Below are 14,745 nucleotides of genomic sequence, written 5' to 3'. Positions count from 1 at the left end.
TTGAGTTGAATTGCTTGGTGGTGTGGGAGAAACCCCCACACGCATTGTAACTGGTGACCAGACTCTAATCTACTTCCTTATGTGTGTTTGAGACTTCAGACCCTGGGAACTCAGGCAGAGTTGCTTAATCTCAGCTTCTTCATTTGGGCTTCTTTGAACTCAATCTAAATTGCTGCGTTTAAATTGCTATATCTGCCAGAATGAGTCTCCAGAGCTTGGTAGGAGTTTATGCCTCCTGAGCTTATCAGTCTGGGAATGTTCATGATGCTCATCACACACCATGTTGTTTCCTGCCTCTGGGTCTTTGTATATACATTATTTTCTCAGCATGAAAGGCTCTATCTTTCTTTTAGTAACACCCCCGCTCTCATACACACAAACTCCCCATGGCCTTGCAAAATTCCACTCAGACCTCTGGCATCATCTCTGACAGGCTTGCCACAACCCTCATGGCTGGATCAGGGCCCCCCCTGCTGGACTCTTCTGGGCTTCCCGGCTCTTTTCTCTTAAGGCCCTGCACAGAGCTGGAGAACTATGCCCGGCACTTAGAGGCCAGTTTCAAGTCCTCGGTTGTTTTATTGAGCATTGTCAATTTGAAACTTATTTAAGATTTGTCAATGCACAAGAACAGTTAAAATACCCTGAAATTTTAGCTTGCATGTAAAAGAAACTAGATAGAGACTTCCCCAAATTTGATAACAATCTTAGAATTTACATTACTAATAACGAGTTGCGCAGTTGAAACTTCTCTAAACTACCAATAATAAAAAGTTTTGATCAACTGAATGAAGTTGAATTTTTAAAATCTTTCTAGGAAATGTTATTGTAAAATAATCGTCCTATTTATTTACAAGAGGATATAAAAATGGAAACATTAGTAGAGGGGTGAGTCAGGCAATTAAAAAGAATATTTTATTTTTTTCTGGATTTGAGTGTTTGTGGCATTTGTCAGTTTAAAAATTATAATTTGTAAAATTTGTCATTTCTTTTGTAAGTCCAAAGCAATGTTCACTATCACACCTAAATTTGTACTATTTTTGTTAAAAAAAAAAAAGCTTTAAAAAATATGTGTTCATTGATTTTGGAGAGAGGAAGGGAGAGGGAGAGAGAGAAACATCGATCAGCTCCCTTCTGCATGCCCCTTCTGCATGCCCCTTCTGGGAATTGAGCCTGAAACCCAGGCATGTGCCCTGGCTGGGAATTGAACTGGTGACCCTCAATCAACTGAGCCACACCAGCCAGGGCTGTACTATTTTTCTTAAAGAGAGCTTGCAAAATTCTATCTGCTTCAGGCCTTTCAAAACCTAGATTCACCCTGAGCACTGATCATACTCTATGGTCCCTGGACAAATCTTGCATGGGAGACTTTGAGCTCCTTGAGCATCTGACCAAGCCCCATGATCCAACAGCATTCAGCAGAGGGCCAGGCACAGAATCATCAGTATTGTTTGTTAACAAGAGTCTAGTACAAAATGTGCAAACTTGCCCGGCCGGTGTGGCTCAGTGGTTGAGTATTTATCCATGCACCAAGATATCTCTGGTCCAACCCCTGGTCAGGGCACATGCTCAGTTTGTGGGCCCGATCTCCAGTGGGGGGCATGCAGGAGGCAGTCAATTGATGTTCTCTCTCATCGATGTTTCTATCTCTCTCCCTCTCCCTTTCTCTCTCTCTCTAAATCAATAAAGAAAACAGAAACAAAAACAAAAGTTGCAAACATTGCTGTGAGAGAAAGACATCTACAATACTTTTCTAAGAATAGCTTTACTGAAATATTATTTATAAGTTTCACTCATTTGAAGTGTACAATTCAATGGTTTTTAATATGCTCACAGAGTTGTGCAATTGTATTAGTTTGCTAGGGCTGCCATAACAAAATACTACATTCTGGTGGCTTTAACAACACAAATTTATTTTCTCTAAAGTCTAGAAGCTAGAGGTGCAATATTAAGGTGTTGGCAGGTTTGGTTTCTTCTAAGGCCTTTCAGCTTGGCATGTAGATGTGCACTTTCTCTCTGTGTTCACATGGTCACCTCTCCATGCATGCACGTGTCTGGTGTGTCTCTCTCTGTGTCCTAATTTCTTCTTCTTACAAGCACACCAGTCATTGGATTAGGATGTACCCATGAGGCCTCATTTTATCTTAATTATCTCTTTAAAGGCTCTATCTCTGAATACATTTCTACATTCTGAGGTATTGGGGTTATGACTCTAACATATGAGTTGGGGGGCGAGGGACTCAGCTCCTACAGCAACCATCACCACATGTAATTTTATTTTATTTTATTTTTTTAATCCTCACCCGAGGACATTTTTTAATTTATCTTCAGATAAAGCAGGAGGGAGAGAGGGGGGAAGAGAGAGAGAGAGAAACATCGATGGGAGAGAGACACCTTGAGTGGTTGCCACCCACAGGACCCCAGTTAGGGCGGGGACAAACTGCAACTGAGGAGGTACGTGCCCTTAGTGGGAACCAAACCCAGGACTCTCTGGTCCACAGGCCGACGCTCTAACTGCTGAGCCAAACTGGCCAGGGCTTCCACATGTCATTTTAGAATATTTTCATCACCCCCCCAAAAATCTTGTACCCCTTAAGAGTCAGACCCCTGCCCCGCCAAGCCCTGGGTAACCACTAATTTATTTTCTGTCTCTACAGATTTGCCTGTTCTGTACAGTTCATATAAATGGTATCATACAATGTGGTCTTTGTTTTTTTCTTTATTGATTTTAGAGAGAGAGGAAGAAGGAGAGAGAGCCAGAAACATCCATGAGAGAGATCGACTGCCCACTTCCTGCATGCCCTCCAATTGGGATTTGGCTCACAACCCGGGTATGTGCTCTGACTGGGAACTGAACCAGTGACCTCCTGGTGCATGGGTGGACACTCAACCACTGAGCCACACCGGCTGGACCAATGTGGCCTTTTTTTTGTCTAGTCAGTAGTGATGTCACCTCCTTCATTCCTGATTTCAGTAAGTTGAGCTTTCTCTCTCTCTCTCTCTCTCAGCCAATCTAGCTAAAGGTTTGCCAATTTTGTTGATCTTTTCAAATAAACAACTTTTGGTTTCATTGTTTTTTTTGTTTTTTGTTTTTCTATTCCATTTATTTCTTCTCCAATTTTTATTTCCTTCTTTCTGCTTGCTTTGCAATTATTTTGTTCTTTTTCTAGTTTCCTAAGGTGGAAGGTTAGGTTATTAATTTGAGATCCTTCTTATTTATTTATTTATTTATTTATTTATTTATTTATTTATTTATTTATTTATTTAATTTATTCTATATAGAGAGAAACATCAACTTGTTGTTCCACTAATGTATGCATATTCATTGGTTGGTACTTGTATGAGCCCTGACCAGGATGGAACACACAATCTTCGCCATATGGGGGCGACGTTCTAACCAACTGAGCTGCCCCACCAGGGCTCCCCACATCTTTTCTGCGGCATACACACGGCCGGAAGCGCAGGGGTTCCGAACCCATGGTCCCCGCACACTCCACTCTGGCTTCCTTTGATTGAATCTCTGCGAGCGGTAACTGCAGCGGTGCCCTCGCTGCTCTGACAGACTTTTCTATTGCTCTAGTCTTGCTGCCAGGTCAGCGGAAAGAGGACTCCGCGTTCTCAGGCTCGGCTTTCGACTCCTTCTGCCTGGGCCGTGCTGAGGAGCGATTGGCTCCCCGGGGCGTCACGTGCTCCGAGGCCAGATGATGGCGGGTGCCGGGGAAGGTTTGAGAGCCCTCTTCGGAGCTGGCGTGCGCGCGGCGCTGGAGGCCTGGCCCGCCCTGCAGGTGAGTGGGGCCGGGCGGGGAATGGGTACAGCCTGGAGCAGGTTAGGGGTTGGCCGGGACTGGCGCTTGCGGCTCGACGGCAAAAGCGGCGAACTCCTGCGCCACCTCGAGCGGGCGCTCGGGCTGACGTGGTCGGCTTGGGCCTGTGTTCGCAGATCGCCGTGGAGAATGGCTTCGGGGGTGTGCACAGCCAGGAGAAGGCCGAGTGGCTGGGAGGTGCCGTGGAGGAGTACTTCTTCCGCAATGGTGAGTGCTCGTGAGGTGCTGCGGTCTGTGTGTGGGGGGTGGGGGCACGTGGGGTGAGCGGAGGCGGCGGCGGCGGCGGAGGGTGGGGAGCCAGACGCGAGTGGTGAGACGCTGCACTTCCTCTTGAGCAATGGGTACCTGAGGGCGAGGTGGAATGAATACAGGCTTTGGGGTCGGCATCCTGAGTTTAGGTGCCTCACGGGCGGTATCACTCATGGTATCACACTGGGCAAGTAATTTTACCACCCTGAGACTTAGTTTTCTAATTCCTAAAATGGGTGTGGAAGTAGCCACCTCAGTGCTGTCCAATAGAAATAATGCGAGTGACATCATGTTACTTAAAGTTTTTTTTTTTTCTCTGCAGTTATTTTAACCGTTTTTTAGCATTAAATTTCCAAATTCTGAGTATTTCGCAGTTTTAGCAAATCTCAGTTTGGCCTAGCCACATTTTAAGTGTTCAGTAACCACATTTGGCTATTTGAACAACTGTAATCTACACCTTTGATGTGTCTTGAGGGTCATATAAGAATAAGGGACCCTGCAGAGGGCCTTGTCCATAGTATGATTTTTACAAAATTCTTCATTCAGTGTTTTAGTCTTGGAGATGACATTAGGCAGAGACCTTTCTCTCAAGGAAGTTTACCATGTAGTGAGAGATCCAGATAAGTAAACAGGCATTTACATACAGGTGTTCTATTAAAGAGGATCTCAGGGTGCTTGGGTAACATGAGACTTGGGAGGAGGCTGCTTTGGTGGTGATTGAGCTGAATCTTAAGGGATGAGAAGGAGTTAACTACGTGGTGGAGGCAGGGAGAGCAACACTTCAATAAGTTCTGTGGTATGAGGAGATTATGTGTTATATTTGGAAAGTGATAGGGTGCTCAGTATTGGAGTAAGAGTGTGTGTGGTGTGTGGAGGAGAGGAGTAGCAGAGTGAAGCTGGGGGATGGGGTGGCCCAGGAAAAGGGTAGGATGCGGAAGGCCTTACAACCCTTTGATTTTTGTCCTTAAGGCCAGTGTTTACCAAAATGCATGCTATGGAAGAGTAGTTCTGCTACATGTTTAATGAAGAAAAATGGTGTCCAGTCAAATTACGTAAGAAAAGCTCTTTTCTTCAGCTGCTACTTAAAAGTCACAATAATCATTAACATAGTAAAGGCTTGGATGCGAACTACTAAAAAGAAGCCTGTTTACCTTTGTTTTCCATTAGATTTCTACAATAGATTCCTTTAAAACCCAGCAGGACAATTATTTCTCAAAAGCACAATATGAACACCGTAGTAGGGGACAAAAATTCATTGGCAGATTCTAAGGTAATAGGATGGGATTTACTGGCTAGAAAGCTCAGAAAGTAATCAGTATGGAGCACGGACTGGAGAGGAAAAGACAGTTAAGGAGGCTGTGTGTAGAAAGTGATGAGGCCTGAACTAAGGCTGTGGTGATAATCATGGAAAAGAAGGGGTGGATTAGGGACTTGGAGATTGGCTGTAGAGGGGGAAGGAATAGGAGGCAGGTTTCTGGTATGAGTGGCCTGGTGAATTACGTGCCTTTCATGGTACAGAGGAACCCTGGAGGATAAGTAGGTTTGGAGGATAAGGTGATGAGGAGTCTGGCTTTAGATATGGACTGTCTGAAGCACCTGTGAAACAGGTGAAACAGTCTGGGTTGGAGACAGATTTGGAGGATATTAGGTTAGAGTGGTTGGGAAAGCCAGGGGGAGGTGAATGAGGTCTTCCAGAGGGAAGAGAAATTGAGAAACTTTGTGGAAGATTTTCTTGAGAGTAATTCTTCAATTCAGAAAAAGAGGATGGGCCCATTAAGGTAATGGAAGCCCAGAGAGAGAGGCTTAGCCAAAGTCACACAATAGATGTTGATGTCAAGGCTATGTTATTTCATCATTGCAAGTACTTCTATCCATTTTTTCTTACCTATCTCATTGGTCTGTGGCCTCCTGTATCAGTGGAGCCACAGTTATGAAGAGTCTCTCCATTTTATTTTTTTTATTTTATTTTTTTTTTATCCTCACCCGAGGACATTTTTCCATTTTTTGCACAGACAGAGTGGGAGGGAGAGAGAGGAAGAGAGAGAGAGGGAAACATCGATGTGAAAGGGACACATCGAGTGGCTGCCACCCGCACGACCAACCAGGGCCGGGGACAAACTGCAACCAAGGTACATGCCCTTAGCGGGAACCGAACCCGGGTCTCTCTGGACCGCAGGCGGACGCTCTAACCGCTGAGCCAAACCGGCCAGGGCTTATTTTATTTTTATTAATCCTCACCTGAGGATATTTTTCCATTGATTTTTAGATAGAGTGGAAGGAATGGAGGGAGGGAGAGAAACATCGATGTGATCGATCAGTTGCCTCCTGCACAACCCCAACTGGGCTGCGGATCGAACCTGCAACTCAGGTACGTGGCCTTGAACAGGAATCAAACCTTTGACCCTTTGGTCCAAGGGCCAGTGCTCTAACTGCTGAGCCAAACCAGCTAGGGCGGGCCTCTCCATTTTAAAAAAAAGTAACGTTCAAACCTGGAATGCAGAGCACTTCAGCCAGGGGTAGGGAAAGTCTGGCCCGTGGGCTGAATAAGGCCCGTGAAATCAATACCAGCTGACATCACATGCCTCACCGAATTAGCCTGACCAAATATAGCAAGATAATTTTTAGTTGATGATTTTGTATGGCCTGTGAATGATGTTATAAATATCCAAATGGCCCTTGGCAGAAAAAAGGTTTCCCACCGCTGACTTCAGTGAATAAAAGGCTTGCTGTTTGGACCCTTACCTACCAACCAGATGTGGACCCAGCAAGTAGGTATTGAAGAATAGCAAGCAGGAGTGATGAAGTTGGCTGGTCTTTGACCAAAGGGCCCTGTCCTTTCCTACTCAGCTGACTTGGAGCTAGATGAGGTGGAGGACTTCCTTGGGGAGCTCATGACCAACGAGTTTGATACAGTTGTGGAGGACGGGAGTCTGCCCCAGGTGAGCATGTCATGGACACAAGTGCCATCTCCTTGCCTGCAGTCTTTCTTTTCCCCAAGTGTCTTATTTTAGGCTAAGACTCTTGGCTCTAACCATTCTTTTCTTGAGTCTTGCACAAGAACCTTTTATGACTCCCTGTTGCCTAATGGAAAAGTCTAGTTTTCCAAGGTCTTTCCAAACCCTGCCTGTTCTCTTTTCTCTTGAGACATTCTTCTCAGCCAGATCAGATCTGCTTCTCACCCCCATCCCAAGGGCAGGCCGGGCCAGGTACATTTTCACCCCTGCTCTGGTTAACATCACTCCCGCTCCTGGCGCCTTCCTTTTTACAGCTTCCACCTTTCAAACCCAGTTTTAGTGCCTTCCCTGCCAAGAGCCCCCTTCAGTTCTTTAGGCCTTTACCTGAGCTCTTCATTTGTGGTTCCTTCATTAGTGAACTACTTGGGGGAGGAAAGAGCCCCCTTCTCTTTTGGAATATTCCAAACCCTTCCCCAGTCTTGCTGCAAACATGGGCTGTTGTGTTGTAGGTTCTCTAGAAAATCCAAGCTGGTTGAATGTTTTCTTGGTAGGTGAGCCAGCAGCTGAAGACCATGTTCCACCACTTCCAGAGGGGTGATGGGGCCACTCTGAAGGAGATGGCCTCCCACATCACCCAAAGAAAGTGCAGGGTTAGAGCCACCGCACTTAACACAGCCAGAGAGACAGATGAGGATGATGCGGACAGCGTGGAGGAGATGGAGGTGAAAGGGATGCCCTTGGGTGGAGAGATGTAGATATTTTCAATTTTCTGGGAGGTCAGCTAGTTTCATAGGGAACTGATGGGGGTGGGGTGGTAGCGGTTGTATTATCCAGAGAGGGCAAGGAACTTTCCTAAGGTCACACAGCCAATCCTTGATAAGCTGGGAGGAGAGCCTGGATCTCCCAATGGCCACAGCTAGGAGGCATTGTATTTAGCTCTCTCTTGTATTTTTCCTCCAGGTCACAGCTATGAATGATGGGGCAGCTACCGATGGAGTCTGCCCCCAGCCTGAACCCTCTGGTGCAGACTCCCAGACTATTAAGGAAGAAGATATAGTGGAGGATGGCTGGACCATTGTCCGAAGAAAGAAATGAGTGGGCCTGTTTGTTTTGAGATGTTTTTGGAGAACTGTGGACCTTTGGACTGGTTATCCCAACTCCACCCTCTCCCTATTCCCCTGTCTAGCTTCCTCCAGGGGAAGAAGAGCCCTAGGGTCCTTGGCCTGTAAGTTACTATCTGAATGATGAGGCCTGGTTTCCCAGCAGTGCCTTGGGTGTAGTCAGTGTGAAGATAGAAGGATGAGTGGTTGTGGGTGTGGTTGGAGAAGCTGAATGCTGGTTGACAGCGGGCAGGTAGATTTATGAAGGGAGAGGACCAGCAGAACCAATACCCCTGTTGGGTCAGGAATGGTGAGATGAACGTGCAACTGAGATTCATTGACTCTGTGAACGAAAGTAGCTGTGCTACCTCTCCCACTTCCCGTGTACACGTATGCACACGTGCGCGCACACACACGCAGCAGTAGCGGCTCTGTACCCCTGTCCAGAAATTGGAACCTACCAGGAACACATCAGTCATGCAGCCCAGCCTCCAGCCCTGGGTTCCTTCAGGAAGTCTAAGACCTTACAAGGTGGTGAACTTGGGGAACCTGGGCTTTGATTTGTTTCCTCCAATCTTTTTCCAAACTTCATCCGGTTCTATCCAAGTCCAGGGATGAGGCTTAAGACTTAAATAAATAATACCTTCATGTTTAATCTGTTGCTTGACCTGTTGTAAGTAGCCTTGGAATCAGCCTTCTGGGAGCTGAGATTCAGAGCTCAGCAAGGGAGCAGATTCTGGGCCCACCCTAGCAGTCTGGTACTTTGGACAAACAAACGGATGAATGGAGCACAGCAGTGCTCTGAAAGTTTCTGTAATCCTGAAATAAACTGTATTTTTCTTTAAAAAACAAAACAAAACCAAGTATCCATTATTCTTCCCCCTGTTCCCCTGTCCTGCCCGGTGGCCCTGCCATGGGTCTGGACGATAAAATACTGGGTAGCTTTGGGGCTGGGTAGAAGCTGTAAGCCATGGAGAGGCAGGAAGGACCTGGTCACTGCCCCACCTAGCATCATACATGTGAAACACTGGATGAGGGGCAAGGGTGGGCCTCGGCCATGGACTCAGTGGAAGAACTGGCACTTGAATCCAGGTCTCCTGCCTCTGGTGCTTTTGGGGAAATTGGGTGGAGGCAGGATCTGTAGGGTACTGAGGATATGGGGGAAAACCAGCCTAGTTCAGGCAGGTCTAGCAACAGCTCCCACCCTCCCTGGGGACAGGCATTAAAAAAAATTAACATCACTGTAGGAATATTTCTTTTAAAAGCCCACGTTTTGTGAAAAGATGAATTAAAAAACCCAAGACCCAGCATTCAGGATCGAAAGTGCCCATGATGGGAGTTCAAGTATTGATTGAGCTGGGAGGGAGGGGGCTGGGGCCCCCAACTGGACATGGGCAGCTAGAGTGGGGGGGCAGGGGGCCCCAGTTCCCCCCAAACCCTCTAGGTCTTGTCTCGGGTCTGGGGGGCTTCAGAGGGTTCAGCAGTGGCTCCTGAAGCTGCCACCTGTGCCTCCTCCATCTCCCTGTCCTCAGACAGTGTGGGCCCTGGGCAGAAGGTGTCCCCGCGGCCTGCCCGGCCGAGCACGGCCATCCAGCGCCGCTGCAGCTCTTCTGTCTCAGGGCTGAAGTACCAGCTCAGGTGGCTCTGGGTGATCTTGAAGACGTGCCGTCTGTCAGGCCGCTCCCCTGCCTCAGGAGGCCCCACCTCAAAGCCAATGAGGGGCAGGCTGCGCTGGGCTTTCACATCCTGGGGAACAGACAGAGCCAGGGTCACCATGGGCTGGACTTCTCACTGGTTTTTAATCTGCTAACCCCATCTTTTCCTTCCCCTGCTCAAGAACCTTCCCAGGCTCCACCAACAGCAACAGGGAAATGTCTGGGGCTCGGACGCAGGCTGGGTTCAAATACCCGTTTCCTCCTCCCCAAACCAGCTGGGCTAGTCTCCTTAGTGTATACCAAATAATGTTTTCAGGCCTTTGTCTAGGCTGTTGCCCTTTACATGTTCTTCCCCATCCTTATTGGATTGGCAGTACCCCATCTCCACTCTGGTTTCCTCCAGGATGCTAGCACCTTCCCCCAACTCACTCCACTTTTGCCTACATACATTGGCCCATAGTCACTCCTTGTTTCTAGCCAGTTTTTGTCTCACAAGAGTGGGTGTTCTGATTTCCGCTTAAGCGCACCCAATCCCCCAAGGACAAGAAGAGATCAAGGACTGAAGGGGAAGGGGGCAGCCTGGTTTTGCCAGGTGGCTGAAAAGACCCGAAGGATGCATACCTGAGGGGCTCCATAGATGTACAGCACCAAGGGTTCATTCTCAGGGACCACGAACCATGCCTTGTGCCAGCCTTTCCCGCCCTTCTCCATGTAGTGCAGGAAGCTGCAGATGACGCTGTTCTCCGCAGCCACTGAGGCCTGTTTCTGTGGCCAGAGACATAGAGGGCATCAATGTTGATGGAAGGCCTAGCCTGGCTCCTCTAGGATCCAACACCCGTTAGTGTAGGTATTGCTATGCCCATACTTAAGATGAGGATGCTGAAACTCAAGTGGCAGTAATGATTTGCCCAGTGTCCCCAGTGAGTCAGACAGGCCATGGCTGCTACCTCTAAGAGTTGGTGGGAGGGGTGTACAGCTCTCAGAAGGGGCACCTAAATGCCAGTCAGGCATTCTTCCATCAGTCTATTTATTCCTCAAGTCATTTATGCATTTCTACCTCACTTTTTTTCATTGTTCATCACATATCCATTCCCTATACTCAGCAAGAGGCAACTTGGCATTGTGGTTAAGGGGAGGGGGTTAGGTAAAGCAGACTGGCTCAGAATCCCAGCTCTAGGTGAAAATGTATTGACTTGGAAGGAAAGCATACAGAGCTATCCTAAGGATTAAATGAATTAATAGAAGCAAAGCGCTTAGAATAGTGCCTGGCACAGAGTAAGAGTTCTTTAAATGTTAAATAAAATAAATACCTCGATTTGGTTAAGAAACAAAACCAAAATGTGCACGCGCCTAGAAAGATAGGAAGCATAAGTGTTAGTGGTAATCTAGTGGGTAGAAGAAATAGGGTGTTTTTATTATTTTTTGTTTATATTGTCTATTTTTCTTCAGTGCACATATCCTACTTTGTAATAAGAAAAGATAATATGTTAATTAAAAACACATGCAAGCTCTGCCACTTACTGGTTGTGTAACTTCAGTAAATAACCTCCATGGGCCTGTTTCCTCATTTGTGAAATAGGGACAGTAATGCATGGATAGATTCGTTACTGTGAAGATTAAATGTCTAAAGCATTGGCTTTCATTCCCTGTTGCATTCATTTTACTCACTGCAAGCCTGGGTCACTTGTTCAGTGGATACACATGACACCATATGGTTTCAGAGATACCTAGGCCTCAGTCACACTGGATGGGTGGCTGGGGCTCATGTGGTTGGTGTGTGAGGGTTAGTGGTCATAGGCCTGGCTCTTACCTCCAGGATGGACCTCCGGCGCTGGGGTGTATGCTGGCTGCAGGCTGGGCTACTCCCAGGCACCCCATGCAAGGCCACGTAGCAGTCAGTGCACACACGGTTGGAGCGGTTGTTGTCATAGATGAGGCGGGCCCGGAACTCGGAGCACTTCCCACAAACCACCTGGAGTGGCAAGTGGGCAAGAGATGCCTGATTCCAGAAGGCCTTCCCCTTTGGTGTACCAACTCCCACAGTGGACTCTTGGCCTTTCCCCACTTGCACCATGCCCTCTCAGAAGTGGGCCTCCAGGCTGCCAGCCTGACCCCACCGTAGCTCCGCCCATCTCCCAACACTCACGTGCCCGCAGGCCTTGCAGTGGTGCCTGCGCTTGGTGATGGAATTGAAGGGTTCCTGGCAGCGCATGCACATGGTGACTTCCTTTTCTCGGATGGGTGTAGGTGCCCGCTTCCCAAGGTCCACATTCTGGAGAGAGGGCCAGGTCCCAGGTCAGAGACAGCTACTCCCCAGCCCAGTTCCGCCATCCCGTGCCTCTGCCCCAAGGCTTGGATCATCACTGGGAGGCAGCAGACACATTCAGAAGACCTGCCCTTGAGTCCTGGCTCTATCCCTACCTCACTCAAGTCACTTCTACTTTTTAGGCCTGTATTTCCCCAGTGATTTCTCTGCAGCCCTACCAACAGAAGACTGCGCTTCTGAAGTCATGCACTGCCTCTCTGGTCTTTCCTCTCTGGGAAGGGGAGAGAAGCATCTCCAGGTAAGGTGGGGACTTGGAGGCCCAGTGGTGAGGGAGCGGGGTGGGGACTCTTACTGGAGAGTTAGGGGGTGTGTCTTCATCTTCCCTATTTGTTGAGTTCAACAGTTTGAAGGTCTCCAGCGTCTGTTCATGCTTCAGAAGGGTGGAGTTGATGGCCTGGGGAGGAGGAATAATACATAAGAGGTCAGATCACCTCACAACCCACCCATTTCTACCCTCACCTCACTTTCCTGTAACCTAGCCTGAGGTCAGCCTGGGTTCTAGGCACAGCTCTGCCCCTTGATAGGTATATAACCTTGAGCAAGTCCTTCCTGTATCCAGGTCTCAGTTCTTATATTTGTGAAATGGGGGAGGGGGATCAGTGGCTGAAAATCCTCAGAAGGCCTTCCTAGCCACTGTCTGGGCATAAGGTTTTTATAGGGCTTAACTCACTGGGCTTATACCCTCAGAGGAGCCAGGTCTCTAAAGGAAGAATTTGAGTTTCTGCTTAACCTCTGGACCTCAGTGAGCTTATCTGTACAAAGGCGATGGGAAAGTTTGCTGTCCAGGCCCATACTGGTCAGATATGAGTTTTAGGGGAGAGTTCACCAACCCCTGGAAGACCTGTTAATACTCCTCCAGCCCCCTACCACAAAGCCGCCTTAGATGTTACCTGGACCCAGTCTTTCTTCTCCTCCTCAGTCCTTGGGGGCAAAAAAGAAAGATGTTGGGTTAGGCAGGCCAAGCAAAAGCAACTGAAGTGGTAAAGAGCAGGTGTTTTGGAGTCAGACAGACCTGGGTTTGACCCTCTACTCCTTCACTTATAACTCATGTGACCTTAGCCACATCATTTAATCTGTTTGAGCTTATTTATTCAGTAGTTACTAATACCTTCCAGACTCAGTGTTAGGAACTTGGGCCCTAGAGAGGATGCTACCCTCAAGGAGCTAGTGGTCTGGAGTGGGGGTGGGGGGAGACAGGGACAATACAGGGGTATTAGTGCTGTGACAGTGAAAATTGGGCTGAGGAGTCCAGAAGAGGAGACCTTCCCCAGCCTGGAGTTTGGGGGGGAGCTGCTAAGGAAGGGATTCCTCAAGGAAGCGCCAGGTAGAGGAGTAAAGGTGAGGTGTGTGTAAGAGGATCAACATGCAAGAAACTCTAATAGTTCCCTCTTGCTGGAATATCGAGTTTGAGAAATGAGGGCAGTTTATTGTCCTTCACTTGTAAAATGGAGACGATAATTACTAGTCTGGCTTGTTTTGAGCAGTAGCTGAGTTGATGTGTATGTGCCCAGCATAATCTGTGGTATACTAGATGCTCAATTTGTGTGAATTTCTTCTTCCTTTGGCCTTTCTTCCTAGACTCTCCTGTCTGCCCTGCAGTTTCCAAGGCCTCTACCCTGGTTGCAGCCCCATCAAGTGCTCACTAGGAATCGGACCCAGCCTCTTGGCTGATTCCCTCCTGATATTTTCTAATGCCCTCCCATATCCACATTCCAGACATCAAAAGTATTTTTCTAGTATGAAACTCTGACTATATCCTTAGAACTACTTCATGAAAAATCAGGGGTGTGAGCCAGTATTTAGCTACAGGTATGTCCACTGCAATGCTCTTTATTCTACAGAAAAATTGGAAGCAGCCTAAGGGTCTTACAATAGGGAATCAGGTTAAAAAAAATTTTTTTTAAAAGGTACATCACACCCTGGCTGGTTTGGCTCAGCTGTTAGAGCGTCGGCCCACGGACCAGAGAGTCCCGGGTTCAGTTCCTGCATAAGGGCATGTACCTCGGTTGCATTTTGTCTCTGACCCCGGTTGGGGTCGTATGGGTGGCAACCACTTGATGTGTCTCTCTTGCATCGATGTTTCTCTCTCTCTTTCTCCCCCTCTCCCTCCCGCTCTATCTGAAGATAAATGCAAAAAAAAAAAAATGTCCTTGGAGTGAGGATAATAAATAATAAATAAAAGGCTTAATGCATTAAAAAATACAATAAAAAAAGTACATCACTACTCTATGGTACATCACATTCACAACATGAATGAAGTACAGAGCTGTTTATGTGTTAAATGAAAACAACATGTAAAATACATAGCATTCCATTTTTGTTTAAAACGAGTGTTTACATTTGTCAAAACTCATCTATGGTACACTTAAGGCCTATGCATTTCACTGTTTGAAAATTTTGCCTCAAGAATAGGAGGGGACCTAAAACAAATATTGAACTTCAGTTGATTATATGCACACCAAAGTCTTTAGGAGTGAGGTATAGCAACTGGCTTTGAAATGCATTAAAAAAAATCAGATGGGCCCTGGCCGGTTTGGCTCAGCGGTTAGAGCATTGGCCTGCGGTCCGGAGAGACCCGGGTTCGGTTCCCGCTAAGGGCATGTACCTCGGTTGCAGTTTGTCCCCGGCCCTGGTTGGCCG

General features: G+C 47.4%; 2 protein-coding genes across 2 annotated transcripts in view; one reads left to right on the top strand and one right to left on the bottom strand.

Annotated features, from left to right (window-relative positions):
- Window positions 1–3,689: 3,689 nt before the first annotated feature.
- Window positions 3,690–8,936, top strand: TSR2 (TSR2 ribosome maturation factor). The gene is made up of 5 exons (XM_036271509.1): window positions 3,690–3,782; window positions 3,938–4,028; window positions 6,918–7,009; window positions 7,576–7,746; window positions 7,985–8,936. Exons 1-5 carry the CDS (start codon window positions 3,699–3,701, stop codon window positions 8,117–8,119), a joined length of 573 nt encoding a protein of 190 aa, XP_036127402.1. The 5' UTR covers window positions 3,690–3,698; the 3' UTR covers window positions 8,120–8,936.
- The window catches only part of FGD1 (FYVE, RhoGEF and PH domain containing 1), a 44,038-nt gene continuing 38,228 nt past the window's right edge, over window positions 8,936–14,745 (bottom strand). Inside the window, exons 13-18 of the mRNA XM_036271508.1 lie at window positions 12,996–13,026; window positions 12,398–12,499; window positions 11,926–12,051; window positions 11,590–11,751; window positions 10,401–10,544; window positions 8,936–9,870 (exon numbers count right to left, since the gene is read on the bottom strand). Coding sequence (XP_036127401.1) covers window positions 9,565–9,870; window positions 10,401–10,544; window positions 11,590–11,751; window positions 11,926–12,051; window positions 12,398–12,499; window positions 12,996–13,026 — 871 coding nt within the window. The 3' untranslated portion in view covers window positions 8,936–9,564. The remainder of the gene's footprint in view (window positions 9,871–10,400; window positions 10,545–11,589; window positions 11,752–11,925; window positions 12,052–12,397; window positions 12,500–12,995; window positions 13,027–14,745) is intronic.

This window comes from Molossus molossus, unplaced genomic scaffold (genome assembly GCF_014108415.1).
Source record: "Molossus molossus isolate mMolMol1 unplaced genomic scaffold, mMolMol1.p scaffold_m16_p_2, whole genome shotgun sequence".
Taxonomy (NCBI): Eukaryota; Metazoa; Chordata; class Mammalia; order Chiroptera; family Molossidae; genus Molossus; species Molossus molossus.
Note: the sequence above shows the minus strand (reverse complement) of the source record. Positions and strands in the feature narration are given on the sequence as shown.

Bases quoted from the DNA above. Each gene is read 5' to 3' on its own strand.
- TSR2 (XM_036271509.1), top strand. From the start codon at position 3,699: ATGATGGCGGGTGCCGGGGAAGGTTTGAGAGCCCTCTTCGGAGCTGGC. The intron at 3,783-3,937 runs GTGAGTGGGGCC...CTGTGTTCGCAG, and splicing joins AGGCCTGGCCCGCCCTGCAG to ATCGCCGTGGAGAATGGCTT. The intron at 7,010-7,575 runs GTGAGCATGTCA...TTTTCTTGGTAG, and splicing joins AGGACGGGAGTCTGCCCCAG to GTGAGCCAGCAGCTGAAGAC.